Source organism: Anser cygnoides, chromosome 3, assembly GCF_040182565.1.
Source record: "Anser cygnoides isolate HZ-2024a breed goose chromosome 3, Taihu_goose_T2T_genome, whole genome shotgun sequence".
NCBI lineage: Eukaryota > Metazoa > Chordata > Aves > Anseriformes > Anatidae > Anser > Anser cygnoides.
In genome coordinates this window covers 44,495,562-44,519,924 of record NC_089875.1, presented here as the reverse complement: position 1 = coordinate 44,519,924, position 24,363 = coordinate 44,495,562, and the positions used below count along the sequence as shown (strand labels likewise).

The following is a 24,363-nucleotide window of genomic DNA, read 5'->3' as shown; positions in this document are numbered from 1 at the left end:
TGAAGAAGCTGCTCCATTTCGTGCAAGTCAGACACGGAGCATGAACCACTTTTGCTATGGGTTAGGAAATTATCCACAAGCTTCGTTCCAGTCTCCACTCCAAAGGGTGTTTAATATAAAGCACATTAAATGAACACAAAAGCAAGCCACATTTCTCTCAGTCTTGCAACTTGCTTTTGCTTCTGTGTCACAGCCTCTGTTTTAGGAACTGTTTCTCTAACCACTAAACAAGTGAATCAGACTCACTCTCTCCAATCTACAGCCCAGTGATCTGGCTGGAAAAAGGAGTGAACCGAACCCCTGGCTTTCACAGTTACAATCATCTTAACTGGAGATTCACTGGAGGAAAAAGAAAACAAAAAAGCCACCTCTAAGTACCTTTTGAATGAAAGGCTTAGACTCTGCCCTTTTCTTCTTTGTAAGAAGAAAAGAAAAAAGCCTGTCATACCCTAAATTCCACAATCGGAAGAAGCAATTTCATTCTACTGCAGTTCTGTGCCTAGGTCCAGAAGCGTTGCTCCTTCATGGCTTTTTTTAGTCATTATTATTTACATATTTACTAATGAGACAGCTCCTACTTTGTGTGCTTTAGCTCCATTTATGCGTGCTAAGCTCCCACTGCCCCACGACCTGCCTAGCCCCAGCACCACACACACGGCTGTGGCTTCCACCACTGCTGCCAGAGGCCAAAAACTTAGGCAAGGCTGTCCTGCACGCTGCAGCATCCAAATAGCTCAGAAGGTTATAAATAGAGAACCAAAATAAGTAGGAGCTTACATTAACTCTGACACTCCTCTAATAAGAGAAAGAAAAAAAATAAACAAATAAAACAAAAAAAAATAAACCACTCTTCTCTCTTATTCAGGTGCAGTCCTGGAAAAGGGCAAATACTCTCACCTCTTTTAAAGGTAATGGGAATTGATGTTGTTCATCGCAGGACTGGATGTCATACCAAACAAGTCCAGTACGTCTGAAAAACACGCTAGGTCTGTATACGAAAAAAATCATCCTCATGGAAAAACCATTCTGTTTCCATAACCAGATCTGTAATTAACATGCAAATTACTTATTCACATAAATGAAGAACTATCCCCTTCTGGCTTCTGTAATTTTAGACTGAACACGGCAGAGACTCCAATTTATAAAAAGTGATGTTCTTCTGTAAGCAACTCTGTTTTCATTACACTGAAATAGTGGGAAAGTAATAAGGACTACATGAAGTCATACCAACCAAGAAATTTACTACAGCAGGGTTTCTGTTCATAAGTTTAAGGCAGTTTGTGTTTTTGCTTTATACCAGGGTCTGACACTAAGTTAATAAGCCTTTTATTGAGATTCAAAAGCTATTACATTACACACATCTTCCTCTACTTACAATTGCTAACCTACTCTGAGGCCCAGGATTAAATTTTACGCTTCGCTGACAGAAAATAGAATCCTAAATCAGCAATCCACACGTAATTGTTAATTTCCCCACTTGTTTCTTATGGTCACAGTACCTATTTTCTTCCTTACCACGGCCTTACTTTAAACTTCCACATTTTTAAACCTAGCACTGAGCTTCAGTTCAGGCTTATGAAATAACTCATTTTCTTTAAATTTACCTTTGCTAAAACTCTCCCAGTTACCCAGATCAGTAAGGTTTATTAAATTTCAAGCAGAACGATGACAAATAAACCGAGGAAAGCATCAGGACCATAGATCTCCTAAATCCACACGAAAAGTTGTACTAATATCAACAAGAAACAGCAGCAGGTTCTAGGAGACTAAGTACCAGACTTGTACTCAGAAGGACTGGTTTCTTTTCTACTTTATTCTCACCTCGTCTTCTAGGTGACCTTGTGCAAATCATTATCCCCACACCACAGCTTCCCCATCAGTAAAAGTGAATTGAACTCATTTGCAAAGCTGACTGGAAGCTCCAAATGAAACACACTAAGAGTTAAACATATGTTCCCCTATCTGCAGATATATTTGCCTTAGATAGCATTCCTTTATCCCATTATGCATCACCAGCAGCATAAGATTGCTTTTACTTTCTAAACACACTGGGGTTGTTCTTCAAGAAAGGCTTTAGGCTACTGCCTTACTTTTTATCACGCGCTTGATCCTTTTCCACCGCTGTATCTACTCTGACGGACCACGCTTAACACTTATGTTAACAAATTGTGTCAAAAGTTGCTGTTGAGAATAAAAGGGGGAAAAGCAGAGCACTGAGCCAGTTATAAGTGAGCGGAGGCTCATTCCACAGACCCTTGCAGGAGTGACTTTGTACATAATCGTGCAAATATTTGCTCCCGTGTCTTGCCGTGGGAACCCATCATCGCCAAAACCCTGCAAGGCTTTTACCTGGAATATAAGCACTGATGCACAGAACTGCATCGAAGTAACCGTGAAAAGACCCCCCTGCGTTATACGTCACCGGAGCGAAGAAAGGCCGCTTTTCCTCTACAAGGGGCACGGCACTCCTCAGCGAGCACTGAGCCGAGGTGCACTTTGCTCACTGGCCCTCTGCCACTCCGGGGTTCGGTCGGGGAAGTTTTAAGATGCAACTTAGCAATCAGAGGCTTTGCTGCCGTTCCTACTGCACAACGTGAGGCGAAACTAGCCTTGTCGGGGGGGGGGGAAGCGTGCACACAGACACGAATTACTCACTAGCAGCTTTTCTGTCAGGGCCAGCGGGCGAAGCCGCTGCCTCACGCTGTCCCCCAGCAAAAGGCAGGAACCAGCGGGTACGTGTCCCCCCCGTCCCGGCCGGTAACGCCAGCCCCTGGAAATGTTTACTCAGGGCAGCACGGAGCTCTTCCCGCACTGCCGGGGCGTCACTGACCGAAACACGAAGGGGGGGGGGGGGGGTAGGAAAAAAAAAAAAAAAAGGGAAAAGATGGAAGGGGGGGGACACGGCACGACCCGGCCCTGCCACGCGCCCAACCGGGGCACCGGCGTAACGGGGGCAGAAGGCGTTAAAAAATAAAATAATAAAAAAAAAATAAATAAAGGAAGAAGGAAGGGGAGGAGGGCCCTGGGGGGCGGGGGTGGGTCGCGGTCCCCGCTCGGCCGGGCCGGGCAGGGGGCAGCGGGCTGGGACCGGGGCCGCGAGGAAGGGCACGGGGCACGGTAACGGCTGGGGCTCACCTTCCTGCCGCCGCCGGCCAGCGCGGCGCTGCCGCCCGAGTACATGTAGTAGGCGATGCCCAGCACCCAGAGGAAGGCGAAGCACAGCAGCAGCCGGGACCTGCGCCGCATCCTCTCCTCCCTCGCCTCCTCCCCGCCCCGGGCCACCAGGAAACGGGCAGCAGCCGCCCGCCGCCGCCGCTCCCGCCGCCGCCGCCGCCGCCGCCGCGCAGGGTCAGGGGGCAGAGGGCGAGCGCCCGCCCCCCGGCCAATCCCGCGCCGCCCGGCCCCGCGGGGGGCGGGGCGGGGCGGGGCGGGGCTACCGGCGTCGCCATGGTTGCAGCACGCCGGGAAGCCGCCGCCCCGTGTGGCGGGAGGCGCGCGCCGCCAACGGCCGGCGGGCAACGGCCGGCGGGGGCCGCTCGTCCTCGCCCCCCTCCTCCCCTCGGCGCGGGGGTCCCCGGTGTGGCTCAGAGCTGCTGCCGTGGTGGCGCCGAGGTCCTGGCGGCGCTGCCACGCCGCTGTCCCGGCGCTTGCGGGGTCGCCGCGTTACCCGAGTAGAGTGTCCCGCCTGGCCACTGTCCCTACGCCAGGCTAAAGGTGGCTCTGCTGGCTCTGCCCTGGTGGGGCTCCGCTCTTAGAGGCTGCGCTGTTGATACAGGGTCGTCTGGGTGCTCTTGTCGAGAAAGCAGAACACGAAACTCAAAAGGGAAGAGGCTAATGGTTAAAGAACACCACATGATTAACACCACGTCATTAACCCTAATGATTAAAGACCACCACAACTGCATCTGCAGTATCCACTCAAAGCAGAACATTCCTGACTTCAAAGTTTTTCTCCATCATCTCACCGTGTTTTCTCAATAGGCTGTTTGATCGCTGCCCATTCTGACCAAACCCCACCTTTCTGTGCTCCATCTGTCCATGCCAACGTCAGGCCTCCACCAGTCCGTCTGCACCGATGGCCTCACTACAAGTCGAACCCATGCCACGTCAGGATGGTGTCAGCATGGACCTGGTGCTAGACCTGGTGGCAATTCTGCTGCATTAGCAGGAAAAGATCCAGCAGCCCAAAGAAATGGCATCAGAAGCTCACCTGCTCACCGGCACAGTTGCTGTGCTGACAGCCTCCCCAGGGAGGTGAGCTGTGAGAGGGTTGGCACAGCCTGGACAGAAGTTGTCTGGTATGCAAGGATTTCAGAGAATAACCACGTGTCTTCCTACCTGCCAGGGCCCCGACAGCAAGAAGAGATGGACATAAAGACAAAGGAAGAAATCCGAGATAAGTACTCCTTCAGGAAGTGCCAAATAGAGAGATCTTTCTTCAGCACAGATGACTCTTTCAGTAAACTCATCTTTGTGATTCTTGGTTCTGGAGGGAGCTAGAGAGAGACACCCAATTTGTGCAAAACACAAGTTTTGGAATCGAACCACTGGCATCTATTGAAGTGAGGTACACTGGAGAGTATGGGCTGCCAGGAGACACGCAGATGTTCTGGATGAGATTTTTTGATTCATCCAAAGCATGTTTGATGCAAGGGAGCAACAGTAACTGCAAAAGCCCGTGTCTAAAAAGGCGCACACACACGCCACCCCAAAGGCTAAATTTTCATTAGCAACATTTTCTATGTAATTTGGAGCAGTCTCAGCAGCCCAAGACTGTCAACAAGTTGATAAACTCCAACCTGTTAAGCTCTGCCATCAGCTTTTAGAAGCAGCTTCCTGCTGCTGGGGGACTCCTTCATCAGGCAGATCTGCTGGGGGAGAGGGTGCTGTTCCTTCCATGGCTCCACACAGAAAACATCACACACCCGGCTGTGTAAAGTGCTCGATTCTGGAGCCATAATCCCATTTAACCTTACAAATTCTGCAGGCCACTTATTCTTTAAATGCCTTGGAAAGCCTACAGAATCTTTTCTTGCCCTTTACACAGCCTAAAAGATCTTGAGACAGCCTTCAAAGGTCTTCCTGAAGCCTCAGGTATTTTCACTGATTTTTAGCAGTGTGGTTAGATAGATTTTTCCCTTTCCAGCAAAATTAACCAGCCATGCATGTACAGAAAATCCTTCTGTAGCTGCACACTTCACAAGCTTACCGAAATAATCCACTGCACATGCTCAATCACAGTTTTCAAAGGTTTATAACTCAGCCAAATCAAAACTAATTTCCTCTTGAACAAGCAAAGGCACATCTACTTTAAAGGAAGGCTACTTCCGTGTCAGAGTTCACTTGTCAGCCGTCTGCTGATGAAGTTGCAGAAATGCTCAAGAAAGGCTGTAAGGATCTATTTAGCTCAAGAAACACTTTTTAATTGTTGTTGTCTTTGACTCTTCTGATATTCTGAACTGGCTGAACCAGTTTCATTCAGATCCTTCCAAAATATTCACATTTGGACAAAGTCCAAAGACAGAAGATTTCATCCCAAAGTATTTTTATTTCAGCGACCACAGGAAGCACAGAAGTTTAGAATGGAAAATGTTATATAGCTTTAACTCTAGGAAAAGCTGCCTGTTCTGTTACGCCACATTCGCATGCACATACTTCTTTGCCTCAAAAGTCTTAACATGTTTAGTCAGCAAAGCAAAACTAAAAAAAAAAAAACACAACCCAACCATTTCAATTAAAGCAAGGAAGTCAAGAAAAAAAAAAAAAAGACATTTAAAAATGTTTTTTTTCCAGCGCATTTCAAAAGAAAATATTAGCATATTTTAAGAGCAGCATTGCTAGAATGAATCACAGATTATAAATGCTTCTGTATCAACCACAGCACTTTAAACAAAAGGGAGATCAATCATGTGAGAGTACAAATAGGGGTGACATTTGCAGAAGGAATCATCAAAACTTTTCCTTTGATCTGTAATGCGGACACCTAGATTCAATAGGCTAAATTCTGATCCAGCTAGCTAGGGTGTAAACCAGAGGTTAGCTCACTGTATTCGTTTGAGAGCAGGTATAAAAACAGGTACAGCCCAGATCAGAGTCTAGTTCAGGATGTTAGTGCTCATTTTCTTGTAAGTAAAGACCACGAAAATTGCTCATCCTTTTCTGGAGTTAAAGGACCTAGTCAGAGGTAAATGAATCCTCCAGCAGTGGGAACGGAAAGTAGTCCTCACCTTTAGGAATAAGTGAGTCAGTTCCTTACTCATGCAAGCAATCTTGCACTTGGAAAGACAGGAATGAGGATGTTCAGATCAGAACTAAAACTCAGAAGATAGATTTTAAAGACTTTAAAAGGCCCCAGTTCCAATCAAGCTGTCTGGAACCTCTTTGATATACAGAAGCTGATGTGTTACTGATCCATCTCAGATTATAGTTTTTCAAAACCATGCGGTTATGTCAGAAAGTATATCACTCTTTCTCTCTCAAGAAACTCATTAGTAAGATGTGTTATGACATAGGAACCACACATTAGCATTAAATGTAAAATACATCTGCAGGGATATAGGTTTATTAGTACGTTGAGAGCTTGGGCTGCATACTCAGCCTGAGCTGCGCTTGTGTTTGTATTGAAAGAATTGCATTTGTAGCGAAAGATCCTGATCCTGCAAACATTTATGCAAATGTTTAACTTCATTCAGTGCATATTCCCATCGGAGTCAGTCGGACTACTCAGATGTTTAAAATTATATGCTCATGGCTGAGTACTTGCAGGATTAAAGGTTAAGTGCAGCTAGCAGGTCTGAAAATCTATGTGGGTGTTTTGCAATTCCTCACTGCACAGTGGTAACAATGAGAAACAGCCTACCTCCTCAGCTAAAGACTTGGGAGTCAACATGTCCTTTCCCATCTGTTTAGATGCCAAGAACTATGTTTGTTTAATTTTTCAGCACAGTTTCTGATGCTACCCAGAGTAGGCAGACGTGCTGGCAATAGCATTCTAGAGTGGCTCACTTCCAGAAAATCTTTCAACCCTCCAAGAGTGTTATCTGAGCTGTTAAAACCCCAAGTAGCAAATACTGTATCATGCGCATTTTACCTTGAAAACAGTGTGTCATCCTGCCTGACCACGGAGCATGCCGTGCAAGGTCTGAATGCGTTCAGGCCTGTTAGAGCTAAAGTCGTCTCAACCCAGACTTCGATATTGATAAGGCAGCACCTTTGGTTTTAAAGCACGAAGCAATGACTCTTTCCCCTGGTAGCAGGGGTTTTTTTTATGCTGTTTCCCCACCAGAGATCAATCGACGCATTATGTCACGCAATGCAGATACGGCAAATGCCGTATTTTCTCTCACAGGCTTACAGTATCAGCTTAAGCCCATGTGCTTCCAAGGCAAACGATCCAAATCTGGAAGTCCTTCCTCTCTATTAAAGTTGAAGGTTCAACATTCCTTGCAGTTTTTTGGTTTTATGAACAGAGGAAACGGATCCTTTTCCTAGGGTGGTGAAGACAAAGAAAGAACAACTCAGCCTTTGGTCGGCCTTCTGCTAAAGATGGCAGCAGCCAGCACAAACTACTGTCCCATTGCCAGCGATTCTTCCTGAGCTGAGTCACTTAGCGGGTTGCATTGAGCTTCAGCAGCACAAAACAAACCTCTTGTGGCATTCTGGAGGCTGATGATCAGATTTCAAAATGTGATATGGCTCAGAAGCATCTCTCACAGGGGGGTGATGATAGATGGAGGAGAGAATCAGCTGTGGAGAGAGACTTGCTGAAACAATGACCTCACCTTTGATTGAGGTAATTTGATCCCTGCTCGCTGCATTTATCTGAATTCTTAAGGTCATGCTGGATTCCTCATTGCTGCCAGGAGTGGTAAAGACTGATGATCTATGGTCTGAGACAGGGCAGGAAATTCCATCCTTTCCTCTCCAGCACGATTGCATCGTGGTGGTGTGCAGCCATAGTACTGTAAGGCACTTGAGTCTAGGGGTAAATACTGAGTGCTAATGCGTAATACAGCAGTCTATTTTTGAGCGACAAAGACGAATATGAACACTTCACACAATGGCTCTGTAATCTCAGCTGGTGCTTTATCTGTTCAAACTCATAATCGAGATCAGTAAGGCTACAGTCAAGTAATGTGAGGCTATCTATCTATGATACAACAAAGCACAGAAACTGATGCTAAATTAGCCTACAGTAAGATTCCTGGAGACGAAGAAAGAGGTTTCCCCAAGTCAAATTGTTCTGCCAGAAGCGGTTTTTGCTTATCTCTTTAAATAAAGTCTTTCCTCGCTATTGGAACCGTCATCAGCTCAGCACAGGAAATGCGAGGGAATGAGGGAAAAAAGAAAGATAAAATGGAAAGAGGAATGATGGAATTGTGGTAGGAAGGGAGCTGAGTGTTCAAGGAAGCTATTAGCGCTTTTCTTTCCAAAGTTACTGGGCCATACTCAGACTATCTGAATGAAACACCTGAAGTGAGAAGAATGGTAAGCAATTCAGATGGCCAGGTCCCCAGGATGTCAGACCCTGGCTTCTTGTACAGACGGCTGGGAGAAAATGACGCTTAACAAGTACTTAACCTAGGTATTGTAAATGCTTCTCTTCTGTGACTGTACGTGATTCAGAAGGGCAGCCAGAGAAGACCTTTCCTTGCTATGCAATACTTCAGTTTCAGCTGGAAAGTGGAAAACATCTCCTTACTTCTTCCCCACTTCCCTTGCAGTAGGTGTTAAAGAAAGTGCTTTCATCCTAAGCCACTGAAAGCAGGTCTCCCATTTCCTGGAGAAGCATCCTAAATCACTGACAACGAGTTACTTCCAGAGGTGCCGTAGCAGACAAGCTGAGTACAGCTCAGATGGTTTTGATTCACTTAATACATACATATATAGTATTTCTTCTCATTCTTCTATGTTCACAGTGCTGGCTCACACTCAGTGGAGCCCATGCCTCAAAACCGGCGTGCTGCCTGCAGCAAGCTACCCCCGCTGTCCACCCTGGGCACAGCACAGCCTGACGGTCAGCAGTGGTGCACACTTCCAGAGACTCCTCCAAGCCTGGCGAAGGATCCCACTGCACTCACACCTGCCCTACCACTGTGTCTGCTTTTTGCATTACAACCGTGGCTAAACAAATAACCCCCAGGGATGCGTTTTTATCACCACTATAGGTTGTACTCTCAGATATTGCTCAGGAATATTTTACATAGCGGAATTAAAAGTAGCATTTTCACACAGCACATATTATCAGTAAACAGATTACTTTATCATGTTCTTTTGCATATTTGCCAACTTGAAAACTGTTGTTTGGATCCCACAGTCATTATAACAAATTACACAGGTCTTCTGTAGCACACTCAAGAGCATATTTCATGTAAGAAAGAAAGAGATGCTCATAGATGTTTCAGTTCACATACCCTCTAGAAGTTATATATTGATTTCTCCCAAATATAATTTTTCAGTACTTTGGAACAGACAGTAAATAGGCTCACTCACCACAGGGGTTGGAAATTGACCCCCTTGTAGCCTTTATGACCCTTTTGGCTTCAAACCTTTATCATCATCTGTTGAAATCACGAAATATATTGTTTCTGAAAACAGGGCCAAAACCAACAAATCAGGAGAAATTACTTTTACAGCATTCCACTTCCAGCAGAGGTAGCCAGATCCACCCTCTATGTAACACTCCTGAACCATAATGAACTTGGCCCCAGTGCCTACCACACGAAATAATTTAAAAGAGAAACTGCGATTGTACCACAGAGACCGTGTATTTTCCATGCCCTTTGTCCCTTCAAGAGTTTCAGGTAGAGTAGCAAGTGTTTTCCTCCAAGAAGGCAAACAGCAAACAAAAGACCTTTCTGTCATGTTTCTGTAAGCTGAAGATCTGCAGGTTTGTGAACTGAGGTGAAGATATTTTTTCCTTTCTCATTCTCCTGCAGTATCCTCCACTGATTTCTCTGCCTTTCCAAACTATCGCTGAACTGAGAGAGACGTGCACCACTGGAGAGGTGGCCATATAATGATATTAGTTTTACTTGAAAACTTCCAGTGCATGCAGGTGTAAATGAGGCCTTCACTACTGAAATAATATTTTTTTGGCATCAGAAAGTCCCCAGCTAGGTCATTCCTTCCTTAAGTCTGAGAGAAAGAGACTTTGATTGTCATCTCACACGCACTGGTGTAAACTGGGAGTAACACTGCAAAAGGTCACATCTCTGCAACAAGGAGAAACTGGTGGAAGTGGAGAAACAGAACCAGCTTTCCCAGGGAGAGGGAGAAGAGGAGGAGAGAATCAGAAGAGAGGGCATGCCTTCTGCATGGGTACACACTAGCATATCCCGATTGTGTTGGGACAGCCCAGCACAAGGGACATGTCTTCCCACTGCACCAGCAGAAACGCCACCTCTGACCAGTAGAACCTCTGCCAAGCCCAGCATTTCCGTACCTAAAGCCTGATTTGTCTGAGTCATCTGCCCTTTCAGGCTCATGCCTGCTATGTGCCCCGGAGCAGTTTAGACCCAGAGCTCCTGCTGATGAGAGCGCAGAGCGGTGTGAAGCTGCGCACGCCGCACCTGAAGGCAAGGATCCCGTCAGGAAGGGACTCGTGTCACAGCACGCTAGCCAGGCACACACCTACACACCACGGGGAAACCCTGAACTCAAGAAATATCTCCCTTGGCTCCTGCCCTTCCCCAGGGCTCTGTCAAGCCACTGTTAGGGGATTTCAGCCAGAACAAAAGCAACGTCCTCCATGCTTGGGTGTCATGGTTTTCCTGCTCTCTGATGAGATCTTGGCAGGGGCTGGATGCAACGGGAAGCCTCACCTGCTGCAGAACCACTGTCAGCTTTTATCTCCTGCTTCCTTGTTTCTGTTTCAGCTTATTAACTTCACAAATTTTGTCTTTCTTCCTGGCAAGCAGAGTCCTTTTAAAGTCAACGAAGGGCAGTGCGTTTTCTTGCTGCAATTAATCACATGCTTTCTGGCATGTGACTAAATAACAATAATTAACCCAGCAGCTGGAGTTTTCCTGGGTTGGATCATGATGCTCTCTGCTGGCTCTCCATAGTGTTTGCTTGCTCTTAGTTTGTCTACACTCCTTTCTTGGCTAGCCTACCTTCAGGCATACCATGTGCTTGAGTAACAATAATAAACAGGAAAAAATGAGGCAGTTCTTACAATTATTATTTTAGTTAGATTTTCTGCTCTAAAAGCCAAGAAAACATCGGCAGGCCCAATACACCCATAAGAGCTGGTTTTTAACTCTACTCACTAAAACATCGAGTTGTTGTATAGCTGTATCAAAGAATTTGATGGGACACCAAATACGTTCAGGATCCCACTGGTACTTCAGCTGCTGGATTTGATCAGCCACAAGCTCACATCATCGCTCATGAAGAGAGAGAGAGGAAAGATGGGGAGTTTCCATTTGAAAGACACGAACAGATTCAGATCTCACATACTTATCAGGGTCAGTCTGCACATGCCATTCTTTCAGTCTTGAAAAATTGTACAGCTCTGCTGCACAGAAAAAAAGACTCAAAATGGAGTGCCAGAAGAAGTCCTGATAGGGCTCTGTACTGTGTTGGTGACGGAGCCCTGGCTGCCCAGCGAGGCTGTGGAGTCTCCTCCTTGGAGATCTTCAGAAGCCGCCTGGACGTGGCCCTGGGCAGTCTGCTCCGGGTGTCCCTGCTGGAGCAGGGGTCGGACCAGGTGGGCTCCAGAGGTCCCTGCCAGCCTCAACTCTTCTGAGATCCTGTGATTTTGTGACTCCCGCAGCCCACTGCCCTGGCCTAGGAAGCAGGGTCCTGATGGGCACTTGAGGTAATAGCTGATACACGTCTGAGAGGAGTCAATGTGCTGACAGCCAAAGAAATGAAAAACCAAAGGGCTCGCAACTCTACACACAGGAGAGATCTGCACTGAGATTCACCAGATACAGGAGTTTCTCCTTCCAGACCTTGTATTGATTCCAGAGGAATACATTCTTCAGAGAACGACCTCTTTAATGTAGGAAACCCTACCAGAGATCTGCTTTTATTCTGAATTCCTCATGGAGAGTGACATTACCTAGAGCTGAGACAAGCCTGAACAAACAAGTCAGCTGGGCCAAGGCATCTTTCCAGTGTGTAACCAGTCACCCCTTCTCATCTAATTGCTGTCGGTTGTTGCAGAGACTTCACCCAAAGGAGTGCACTGCTCTCAGTCCTACCGAGAGCCTTCGTAAAGCCTGCACTGATCCTGTATCTGCTGTCCAGAAAGACAGCAGTACAGAGGCTGCTCACCTGGCACCATTCAGAAACACTAAATTCACCAAAAAACCAAACAAACAAACCAACCCCCAAACCCAAAAACCAACCAAAACAAAAACAGATGCAATTGAAATTTACTGTATTTTCATCTCATTGTTCCCTTTTGATCTCCAGGCATGAAAACAACCCTACATTGGAAAAACAGCATCAGGTAAAGGCAGGATGAATACTTTCTGGAAGCAAAAAGATTTGTTTTGTCAACTGATTACACAGATGGGAAAATCATCTGAGCAGTGGCAAAGTTGACAACGGTTTGGGCAACATCCCAAAGGCTAATGAAAGTATCCTCTTCATTCAATGCTTCTTGACATGTCCCCAGAGAGCAAGTTCACAAACTGTGCATTTTTGAGTTCAGACAACATCTCCTAGACTTGTCGAAAGTACAGATGCCGCAATTGCCAACCCAGGGATGTAAGACTTACAGAAGTATTGCTTTTTTTTTTTTTTGCCTTTTTTTTTTAAGAGATGGCTCTTGTAACATCTTGACTTCTGAGCGAGATGAATTCTGTCACTGTGCCAATTCTTCGCACCAGGCAATGGAGGGCAAAGATAAGGTTTCAGATGTGTCCCACTTATATGTCAAAATACTGCAACACTGACAAGTGTTTTAGTGCTGTATATTCCCTGAATACTAAACTTCTTTCTAGTAGTATCTTGTGCTGTACAATATGGCTCCTTTCATACTTCTGTTTACCAGCATCCATTTTCATCTGCAGTTAGGCTGGTAAGGGAAGAAAGCCCCTCACAAAAATTATGATTACGTTTTTCCAATCTTTACTCCTCTATGTAGCACGTGTGAACTATCCACACAAGTAGGGATTAGGAGTCATAGATCTAAGATATACTTACACCTTTTTCACCCTTAAGTGTTCTTTATCAAAGCTTAACTCACTATTTATCTTTGCAGGGTTTAAAAAAGAATGTTTTATTACCTGGCTTGGTACCTTCTTGCCATCCTCGGAGATGATGGAGTGGAGAGTGCACTTATAAAATTTGCGGATGACACCAAGGTGGGAGTGGATGTAAGTACTTCAGAAGATGGGATCAGAATTCAAAATGACCTCAAGACATTAGAGAAATATTCCCAAACTAGCAAGACAGAATTTAGTAACAACGTGTACAAAGCACTGCATGAAAAAAAATGAAAGATCAAATGTAGAAATATAAAATGCAGAATCACAGATGAGGTGGAAGGACTGCAAAAAAAGGATGTGAGAGCTACAGTAGGACTCAAAGCAAATACAAGCAAAGCAGGTAAATCTGAAAGGCAAATATCATATGGAGATGTATTATTACATGAGCACCATATGCAACAGGGATTTATTTGGCTCTGCAAGGCAACGGTCTTCACCCAGCTGGAGAACTGGATCTAGTTCTGGGTGGCTTTAAAAAGGAGCAACAAGAATATAAGAGATTTAGAGAATGTGACCTGTCAGAAAGAAGCTCAGATAATTAGGTTGGTCCCTCTAGAAGCTCCGAAGGGAGATTTGATAATAGTTCACCAGTATGTGAAAGATTGTCCAAGAAAGGACAACGACCACTTATTCCCTTTGAACACTTTTCAAGAAAGAATTAACTAGACCCTGCATAATGGCAGATTTAAGTTAGATATTGGCCAAAAATCCAACGCTGGCTTCTAATCCTTAGGGGGACTGGGAACTCTCTGCTAGTGGAGGATTTTAGGAGTAGATCTGGCAGTACTACAGGTATATCTGATCCCACTTGGAGCAGGGACATAGGCTCAGTGGTTTCATCCAGTGTCTCAACTTTCTTAATCTTATCAATCCAACTCCTTTTTATTTTCAGCTGCACACAACTAAAGCTTAGCTGCAGGTGCTTTTCTGTCTCTTCAACACTCCAGCAGTTATGAATTCAGGATCACGCTCGTGTGGACAAGATGGGAGCATTCTCATCACCTAACTCTGCTCCCTGTTTTCATATGTAGGTTTCCCAATGGTGAGTGTTGTGTGGGGGGTTGCATTTCCCCTTCTTTCCCCAGCACACTGCACGTACTCACAGCTGTGTGGCATGGGTACATCTGAGTGCCCATGAAAACCCTCAGGCTCCAATCTCTACCCGCTGAAGGCAGAGCCTGAGCGGCTGGGATGCTGCAGCCCCCAGCCTGATCCATGGGCTGCTGTGCAGGTACTGCGTGAGCCCTCAGCTGCTGTGAGTCCTGCCGCCCTGCCTGCCAGACCCAAGAAGTGAGGATTTCACAGCATTATTCCACTTCATCCCTTGTAAGCTTCTGGGCAAGGAGTTTTGTAAAACAGATGTCTCTGCCAGAGCCTGAAAGCCCAGTACCCCCTCAAACAAATCGCCCCCCCCTCCCATGGCACTACGGACCTGTAACAGATTATGATTCAGGGACCTGGAGGAAAGGACCAAGCTTCTTCCTCCACGCAGCACAAGAACACGGGAGAGCCTGTGCAGCAAGGAAATGAAGATACCATCATCCCCATACCTGCTCCCTGTCTTAGTGGCAGGGAGTAGCTTGAGCGATGGTTTTCTGGGTCTCTGCTGTGTGCTGCAGACTGTGGTGCAGTATCACCGTGTGCAAGATAACTTTAAATTATGAGAAACAGTTTAGCTGCAGGAGGAAGGAGCACCATGCAGGCTGATTTGCCCTGTTTCACAGTGGCTCTTACAAATGATTTTGTTCACAGCCCCCAGAACCCCAGCAATGCAATTAGCACAGAGCATAAAGCTGGATGGCAACCTCAGGAGTGCGACCGGTGCAAGTAAAGAGACTGGAGACATTCCCTGCATCTCCTGCAGTGCGTTTGTTATGGTTGGAGAATATCCTCCCCAGGCCATGACAGACAGCCAAACCTGCGTGAAGAGGTAGTAAAGAGAAATGTAGAAGTTTTCCCACAGTAATTCTTTTTCCTAGGCAAATAAATAAATAAATAAGTGGAATTGCCTACATTTTCAGAAGGCTTTTTTAGTTCAAAAAAGACTTTAAGTCAGAAAAACAGAAGGTGCCTGGCGGAACTCTAATTTGCTCATTACATGCTGTTGGGCTTCAGAGACATCAGTGAGCAGCATCAGGAGAAGTCAATGCAGAGTGCACACAGGTGAGTCTTAAGCCACCAGGGAAAAGCTCAAGAAAACCTCTGAAGAGGGAGATTCGCACCTGCACACAAAAGGCAGGGACTCCTGGGCAGACCATTGAGCCACCCCCAGACCTGCCCGTTCTCCTGCCTCTCAGCGTGTTGCTGAGAGTAAAAAATCATCATTTCTTTCCACAGCATCCTGGCATCAGCCTCCCTACAGGAACATGGATTTGTCTCTTCTGTTGCACTTTCTCAGCCATCCAATCCTCCACCTGCCTCACCTTCCTGCCCGGTTCTGCTCCCTCCTCTCAAGCAGCCCTTTGCCCTGCAGAGCACACCCCTGGGTTCATTGGCTTACCCAGACAGCAAGATGTTGTGGATAACAACAACGAAGTCTGGCTCTACATGCTTTTTACTTCCATTCACTGCTGATTTTTCCCATCCCATAACTTCAAAATGTTGTTATTAACATTTTTAACCTCCTTCAATATCTTCCTTTTTATCCTTCTTTTCACAGCGCATCATTTTTCTAGTTTCTTTCCTCCCATTCCCCAAATTTCCCTCCCAGCTTCCTCTAAGAAAAATAAACTCCCAGTAAAATTCTTTTTTTTTTTTCAGTCTCTTCCCCATTCCTTCTCTTCCAGCCCTATTCTCTAATTCTATCCTTTCTTCCGCTTATTTTTCTTACTACACCCAGGGATGTGTTTCCTCAGCTGTTTGCTGATCTATTTGCTTATACATTAACTGCTTTTGGCTGATGTCCTCACAGTAGCCGTCACGTTTCCTATCAGCTCCCAGATTTGACTCATGCCCCTGGAGCTGGGATGAGTCCAGCTGCAGCTGATGTGACACCTAGGTTTAAGCCAGCTCAGTTTTAACAGCAGTAGGACTACAGCTACGCAGGATGTAATACAGACTGCAAGCTGTGCTCAGTACCCTGCAGTACAGCCTTGTGGATGCTCCCTGAGGAGCTCACGCAGAAATAATCTTCCCCCAGGCAGGCTGGGACCTTTCACAGCCCCTTGGTGAGCGATGTTTAGGGGTGTGAGAAGGAAGAGGGTAATGAAGGCTAACTTTTTTTGGATAACAGCTCTCATTACCAAAAGCCCTGATCATGTGCTATTCACGTCCATGAGAAGTTTGGTTTTGTGTTCAAAGGAATAAGAGAAGCCTTGTGGTGTTGGCTTCTGATAAGATACGGCATGCAAGAAGGGGGATAAAAAAATGAGAGAAAATAAAAGGGAAAGCAGGTCAGTGTGGTTTAGGAATGAGGTTCTGGAGTTCCCACTGGTGCTGATTTAAGTCCCAGTTTCTCAGCAAGGCCAGATCCCCTAAGGTGTTTGAATGTAGAGCTAGCAAATGAAACAAAGAAGAGGTTGGTACTTAATACACCCATGCAAAACCCTTTGATGGTAAGCCCTGAAGATAAGGGAGTGAAATTCAGACTCACCAGAGCAAAACACGCCAGTTTAACTTGGCTGAGAGTCAGGCACTGTATGCTTTTCCTTTGCAGTGTACAAAACTGAGTGCATTGGCAATGCTCAATAAATAAATAACAATAACAAAATTTGAAGCATAACCAAAAAGATACAAGGAAACAACTCGTGTATGGAATTCCCATAGATACAGGTCATTGCCTTCAGCACAGCGAAATACACTTCCATTGGAAGCTTATAGTAAGGCAACTATTACTTTTAACCAAACATTCCAGAGCAATAAAAACAACAACCTGAGACTGTGATAGGTCAAATAGTGTATAAGTTATCAGGCAGATTATAGTGCAGGTCCATGAACCAAACTGGTGGTGTTCTGGGGATAATGAGTGAAGCATTAAAGACATCTGAATTCTTCCCTTAACATACAGTCTAACCTTTGCATCACGATGACCTGCCAGACTTGCCTACAGTGTATCACTTGTTATTTGTGAGAGAGTACTGGGGGAAAATAAAAAGGCTGGATGAGCGCAAAAGGCACAAAAGCCTTGATGGAACAACATCAGTCTCAGAAATTGTCCTTTCTTCTCCTGCTGTTCAGAAATGCTGCAGTGAAGCAAGGGATTTCTAGTCACAGGATACTGACAAGGGAGATTTTTCTGTGGATCGGTACTTTTCTTTTGAATGTGAGTGTAAGGCACAAAAGAAAAAGCTGCAGTAATAAAACGCTGTTCAATGGGTGATAGATAAATGACTCGGGGCTACGGATGAGCAGGTGAATGCCAGCTGTTTCACTCTGGTATTAAGTGCATCTCACATCACAAATCAGCACCTCAGACTGGGAGCTACTCGCCATCGATAGACATCTTGTCTGTTTGAATTCAGACACTTCAGGCAGGCGCTCAGGGCCACTGCCCTCCCTAATGCAAGCAGAAGCATTGCTGCATTGGAGCAAGTACCCAGCCATCCCCATGGCTTGGCTTCTGGCCCCCACCTGTGACTGGGGTGGCACAAAGTACAAGACATCCCTGAGGACTCAGCCAGGCACCCGAGCCCCTCAACACACACCTCAAAGGGCGATCATGATGACTTGCGATTGTCGTGGACTCAGGCTTACTCCTACCAGAGATATGGGAGATTTCCCACAGAATTCATCTGGGAGTAGGATAAAGCCACGGGATCGTATCACCCCTGCTGCTGTGATAATGAAATATTGTGTAGCTGTTATTAATACTATATCCAGACAGGAATCACATGGGCAAACGTCTCTGAATCAAATACATTTAAATCAGGTTTAAGGCATACCATCAAGTGCCAGAAGAAAACCTGTAATGAAGGAATAGAGAAATGAAGAGGATTAGATATGATAAGACACTTGTGCATAGGCCAGATCTGTGCATGAGTAGCACAGTTTTATTCTTTGGAAGATACACTTAGAAAATACCGAACCGTGTATTAGTGTCTAATAAATATTTACTCAGAACAGTTGACTGCACTTCACAAACGAAGTGAGATTTGCAGAGGACCAAGTGAGATTTTCATTAATGAGTTTGAGAAATTTATTCTGTATGTAACAGAGCAAAAAGGAAGTACAAAAGCCATCTGCTGGAAAAGCATTTGTTATTGCCTTGCCTTGCATCTCTCCGCAGAGAGGAATGTTTATCCCCCACTCTTTATAGTGCAGGTTTCCTTAAGATGGTTTCTGACCTGCCCACCCTGCTCACATAAAAGCCACCACCTGGATGACCAGAAGACGTGGATCTCAGAAAGTGAGTTTCCACCAGGTGACAACAGCTTCTGGGGTACATCTGGACAAGGGATGGAACCAGGGATCTTCTAGATGAAGACCACCAGCTCTTTCCAAAAAGCCTGTACACCAGCAGAGTAGCTGTCTGACCCCACCCACCCATCAGAGGTGAGTCCCACCTGTGTCAGGACACATCCCACCAGCTCAGAAAGGCTGGGATGAGAAACGTGGAGCTGGAAGAAAGTTGGGTCCAGGGCTTGCAGCACATGGGTTTTCAGCATGGTGTGCAATGTGGGGTCAAACCAAAGTGAACAAGAATGAACTAGAGGTTTTGTGAAACAAATATCAGCCCCTGTAATGCATTTTCCTGAAATACTTTGTTTGACTTGAAATAAAATAGCTTGTTTCCATCTCAAAATATGCCATCCTTTAATAGGAATAATAATAAAGAAGATTTCCACAGGTTTCCCCAAGCAAAACATTCAACTTTAAAACCACGAACACAAGGTATTTTGAAATCTTTGATTTGACAAATTCGACTGAAATTCAGGAATAGCTTGGCTCTCTTCCACAAGTTCCACGATTTTCCGAGCGACAATTTACTACTTCTGGAAGAACTGCACCTCAACAAATCTGCACCCACTCTTCCCCTCCATGCATCAGAGGCTTGTAGCACACACCACTGGGGGCTATGACGATGGGTACCAAACACTTCTCCACTCTGGCTCTGATGAGCAGCTACTGGCTTTTGGGGGCATTATTCAAATGGACCTCTCAAACAAACATTTAATTTAAATGTACTTAAAAAATATGAGACCAGTCCCCTGCTGCAATGTTCTAAACATGCAGTTTCCAAGAGCAAAACTATCATTTTTGTACCACCACCCCCCAACACTCCACAGTGCTTTCTTCTGTCTGAACTGGCTGACTTTGACCCATATAAATAGCAGTGCAGCAGTAACAAATGCTGTGTTATCACTGTCATTCTATCTCAAAACACAAACACACAATTGTAAGTTTTACTTTACTATCGGTATACCTCTATATTTTAGTCGAATCTGCACAGTTCTTTCAGAAGTGATTTTGAGGCCTTTTTTGTGCCTTTTATGTTATGTATGCATGGGGATTCATCAAAGTGCTCCTTACCGAGCTGAGGGTCTGCCACCCAGGTATAAAAGTAGATCTAAAACATTCAAATGGGAAGGTTTAAGTACTGTTTACAACCTGAAACCTGCAAGAAGCAGGGGAAAAAAAAAAAAAAAAAAACAGTAAACTTTGCTTGTTAAACAATATCTGACTCCGCTTAAAATTCACTGCAGCTGTCAAGTTTGTGGGCAGAAGAACGCGTGGTCAGGTAGGGCACGGCCATCAGCTGAAGGCTCTGCTCAGCTGAGGAGGGGGCTCTGGCTCTTGTTCCTCTGCCCATGCTGGCAGCTCGAGAGCGGTGCCCCCCGCAGATACATTGCGCCACGTAATGGCAGCTTCAGAAAGTGGGAATCCCTTCAGACCCCGACTGACCCTAAATATAGGTTCTGTTTCAAAAATCCCTTCATCAGCAAAACTGGATGTCTCGGAGGATGGGTAATGGAATCACCACCCTTGGTAATTGCCAAAAATTGGTACTGTTTGACAGCAACCTTTTAGTGATTGCACACCCCAAGGAACAGCGGCGGTGAGTCCATTCCATGCTTTCTGCCAATGCGCCATCACTTCACTGGTGTCGCTCCAGACTTCTGCACGTCTGCTTGCCCAAGCAAAACAGCTGTGAGTTCAGATTCAATTATAGGTATTTTATAGTTTGGGAACTCGCAGGTTATTAGTAGGCAAGTTTTTATTTGTACAGATCCCAGCTACAGTCACACATGGAAATTCCACCCGCAAGCACTCTCAGATCATTCCTCTAACATGAATTTTTGCGCTTGCTAACAGTAAAATTACTCCCAGAAAGAGGTAAAATGTACAGGTGACTTTGTCCCTTAGCATGTGGGTACCGAGACTGTGGTAATCATTGTGGCCATCAGGTCCTTAGCCAGGATGGTTTTACTGCTTTTGCATTATGTATCTGTCTCTTGCCTGAATGTGTGCAACCTTTGTATGACTGGGAATCACCTATTGCATACATGCAATAATATGCACTCCCTCCTCTTTTCAGTGGTTGAATTTAAGAGTCCTAATACGCAGTCTACTTGTTTGATTTGGTAAATCAGAGAAGAACAAGGCTGTGTCTGAAGTGCAGTAGGACAAGTAATCACATACCAGCCTATTCTGACAATGCTGTACACCGCCTAAATATATATGGAGTGCTTTGACAGAAAAATGCACACATATACACACACGCATAGAGACAGACAGGAAGATATGTCATTTATATGTATGTGTATATACCCATATGTACATATAGAGAGAGAATATTTCAAAACTGAAAAGGAGATTTAGTCACGCAGCTTCTCTATGCTAACTGATACTGTATATCTGCATACACACATGCACACTGCTGGTACGGCAAAAAAGCCATCTGCACTTGCACTGTATAGCAATTTTTAGTCACATTTCCCATGGAAATAATGATTTATGAAATCATCTCTTTCTGCATGCTTGCTCTCCTAACCTTTTTAGCAGCTTCAACCACACCTGGAGCTAACTTATTTCTTACAGAATCCATGAAAATAGGCATCCAGACAGAGGAGAAAGCCCCTATCTGTATCATGCTGACGTAAAGAATGTCATATGAACTTATCCTCATCTTAACCCACAGAATCTGCAAGAGACAGCAAATTTAGAAGTCTAGCAATCCTAGGAAAGTTTAAAAGAGAACTTTCATTCAGCCACCAGACCCAAGCTGATGGGACTGTCTGCCTTCATCAGTTGCAGCTCTCATGGCACTGCTTTGTTTCTGTTGATCTGAAGGAGGGTGTTCCTCCGTTCATTTCTGGCTTGGATCTTCAGCAAATACATTTATCCTGTACAAACATGCTTCTACCTAACGTTTTTCTGTTTGTGAGGGGCTGAGTGACTCACTTCCAGAGAGAGAATTTCAGATTTTGGGTGAGTGACATATATATTTATGTCAGAAGGAATTAGACCAGTGCTTAACTGATGGAGGAAAAATTGGTCCAGGTATATGGATGACTTCTGGATTTGGCAGCTGGAGAGGAATTAAACAATACAAGGATTTTCAAGTCTGTTTTTCTTGTTCCACATCCTGAACCTTATTTATTCCCTTCCCAAAGGCATAGAGGGTAATAAAAATAATACACACCTTAGCAAAGCTTGCCCGCCAAGAAGGGACAGGGAGGTTTAGAGTCCCCATGAAACAGTGGGAGAGTCTCAGCTGAACTGGAGACCTATGAATCCTGGAGTCTGTCCCAGATGATGACGGGAGGAAGATGGTTTCAAGTCTTCCAGCTCTTCTGGGGCTCCTGACCAAAACCCAGACCAGACCAGGACAGTACTGTAATTGGCTCTTGGCAATTTCCATGCCCTGTCCTCCTGGAGAGGCAGAGGCAGGAGCCACTGGGGCATGGGTGCTCATGAGCAGGTCATGTTACCAAAGAGCTGCCCAGGAACTTATACAGAAAGTGGCTTTAACGGTGGATCTCTAAACTTGCTGATGGTTAGGCACCTGTACCTCTGAAGAGCCCTCCCAGTGGAGCAAATTGTGCACTTCCACACTGCATAAACATTACCATATTGTGGACTTTGCATGCGATGGTAGGATAGAGCTCATTGGGATTCAAGTCACCTCATTCCCATTAATCATGTTAATAATTGAAAACATATGTTCAGCTTGAAAGCACAGCAAGACAGTTAGGCAACCCTACACAGAAGCACATCGTTACCTAATTCAGATGATACTCGTTAGCGTACCCTTGCCAACCTCAGGTAGAAAATCCTCCCACCCTCATCAGGTGCAGTGTCTGCTGTTAACTTCTATTGCAGCCTGACAAAACCCTTCCCTGGGCACTCATTTCCCCTCAGGAACTCCTCTTCAGTTGGGTCTGAACCTTCTCACACCACAGGGACATGGTGGGAGAAGGTTCAAACACAGGGGCTGCAGAATTATGCCCCTGGTCATAGTCAGCAGGAGCTAACGCCAGGCCTCCTCAGGCCTGGTGGTGAAGTCCCGTTTGTCTTAGACCAAAAGGTGAAATGAGATATAGAAAGGCTGAAGTGGGCTTCACCTTTAGGAATGTGCTGCTCTTGATTTGAGTGCCTGGTTGAGGCCTGGGTCCCCTCGGCTGCTGCCTCTCCCAAGGAAGACGTTGAGATTTCCGAAAACAAAACAGCCCAAGCAAGATTAAATCATCACAGCCAGCAATATTGCCCTCTCATCGCTCTAGCTAAAGTGAAGTCAATGTTTCTGTTATCAACTCCTTTTTGCCAGAGCTTGCATGATGTAATCGTTAAAATGAATTCCAGGTGAAAGCCTACAACACAAATTTGTAACAGAGCAGCGAAGCCCAGATCAAACCTCGCTGCATGTAGGCAGGTTGTGTTCCTAACTCAGCACCTCAGCCTTTCCCAGCTATTGAAGCAAGAAGGGGGGTGTTTTGCCTTGAATAAGGCAAAGCTGGGCTCTTTGTGAGCCCAGACACGCTATCAAGTTGCCGTGGCACCTGCAGAAGCCACAACAGCCCCTCGTGTGCCTGAGCCCCAGTGGGAGAGTGCAGAGGAGGGAGGAAGTTCAGCTACAGGTGGAGGAGAGGACGGCTGTTTTTTTCTCTTCGGGTGCCCCCCTCTTCCCCAGTGTGCTTATAAATCACTTCTGCTACTTTTAGTAACAGGAAATAAATAAGTCTGTTTGGAAAAGAGTTTTGCAATCCTGTAACAGAAAGACAGGAAAAAAGAAAGTAAGCAAGCCTTGTCAAGGTATTAATAACATGGTTTAGAGAGGCTTCAAAATCCTGGTGAACAATCTGGTTTAGATTGTATTCTGTCCTTTCCTCAGCCCTTCTCTCCTCCTGCACCCTTTCCCCGTTGTTCCACAGACACAGAGGGAATAAATTTCTCCCCGATGGATAGCAAACCTCAGTTGCTGGCTACCCTTGTGCTGGCCCACCTCAAAGGAGCTCAGTGCCCTGTGGGGAAGGAAGCCCTGGACGAGGAGCTGGAGGGTGGTGAAGGGAGTACGCATGATGGCCACAGCTGGAAGTAGGAGCCTGGGGGAGATGGAGCTTGCAGGGCCTGCTCACAAGCAGAGATGGGTTCAGCAGCGCAGAGGGCATCTCTTTCCCTCTCAAGTCATGTCTCTTCTCCTTCTTCCCACCTCCTGCCAAATGGTTCCCCCTGGCAGGCACCAGCAAGGGCAGTTCCCCGCTTCTGAGCTGCGCAGCAACAGGAGCATGCAGAATAAGTCACGGCCCAACTGCTATTTCATCTTTCTTCAGGGAGTAGGATTTTGCAGGCTCTAATGCACTGTTGGCTCATTTCTGCCTCATTTAGGCAAAAGGAGGGGACTGCCTCTGGGGTGCTGTTTGGGACTGGAGGAGATAATCAACATCAAAATGTCTAAATCCAGTACCCACCGCGGGGTGCACCACAGCTTTTGAAAGCAGGAGTACCACAGGTAGGGGTGAGACCCAGCAGATGAGGTCCTGGCTCCCCGGTGCCTCCAGGTCTCCTCCTGCACCCCTACTAAGATGGTTTGTGCCTGAGGCTTCCCCGGGGAAGGCTGGGGGAAGAAGAGCTCTGCACATCCAAGCCCACAGACCGTGGTAATCCAGCCCTCTGCTGATTAGACCACTCTGGTATTTTTCATCAGGAAATGTTGGAGGATCCTTTGGAAAATATAGGCCAAGGCCTCAAGCAGTGTAAATCA

At 45.8% G+C, this 24,363-nt stretch overlaps 1 protein-coding gene and 1 long non-coding RNA gene across 3 annotated transcripts in view; one reads left to right on the top strand and one right to left on the bottom strand.

Annotated features, from left to right (window-relative positions):
- The window catches only part of GALNT2 (polypeptide N-acetylgalactosaminyltransferase 2), a 93,105-nt gene extending 89,764 nt beyond the window's left edge, over positions 1-3,341 (bottom strand). Inside the window, exon 1 of the mRNA XM_048047232.2 lies at positions 3,136-3,341. Within this exon, the coding sequence (XP_047903189.1) occupies positions 3,136-3,246 (111 nt within the window). The 5' untranslated portion in view covers positions 3,247-3,341. The remainder of the gene's footprint in view (positions 1-3,135) is intronic.
- Positions 3,342-4,890: 1,549 nt separating this feature from the next.
- LOC106048823 (uncharacterized) lies at positions 4,891-15,349 on the top strand. Of its 2 annotated transcripts, none has more exons than XR_001214291.3 (4): positions 4,891-5,094; positions 13,217-13,331; positions 14,116-14,265; positions 14,976-15,349. It is a non-coding gene; the product is annotated as an uncharacterized lncRNA (long non-coding RNA). The 2 variants fall into 2 exon arrangements; XR_010830295.1 differs by lacking the exon at positions 4,891-5,094 and adding an exon at positions 12,181-12,460.
- The last annotated feature ends 9,014 nt before the right edge of the window (positions 15,350-24,363 follow it).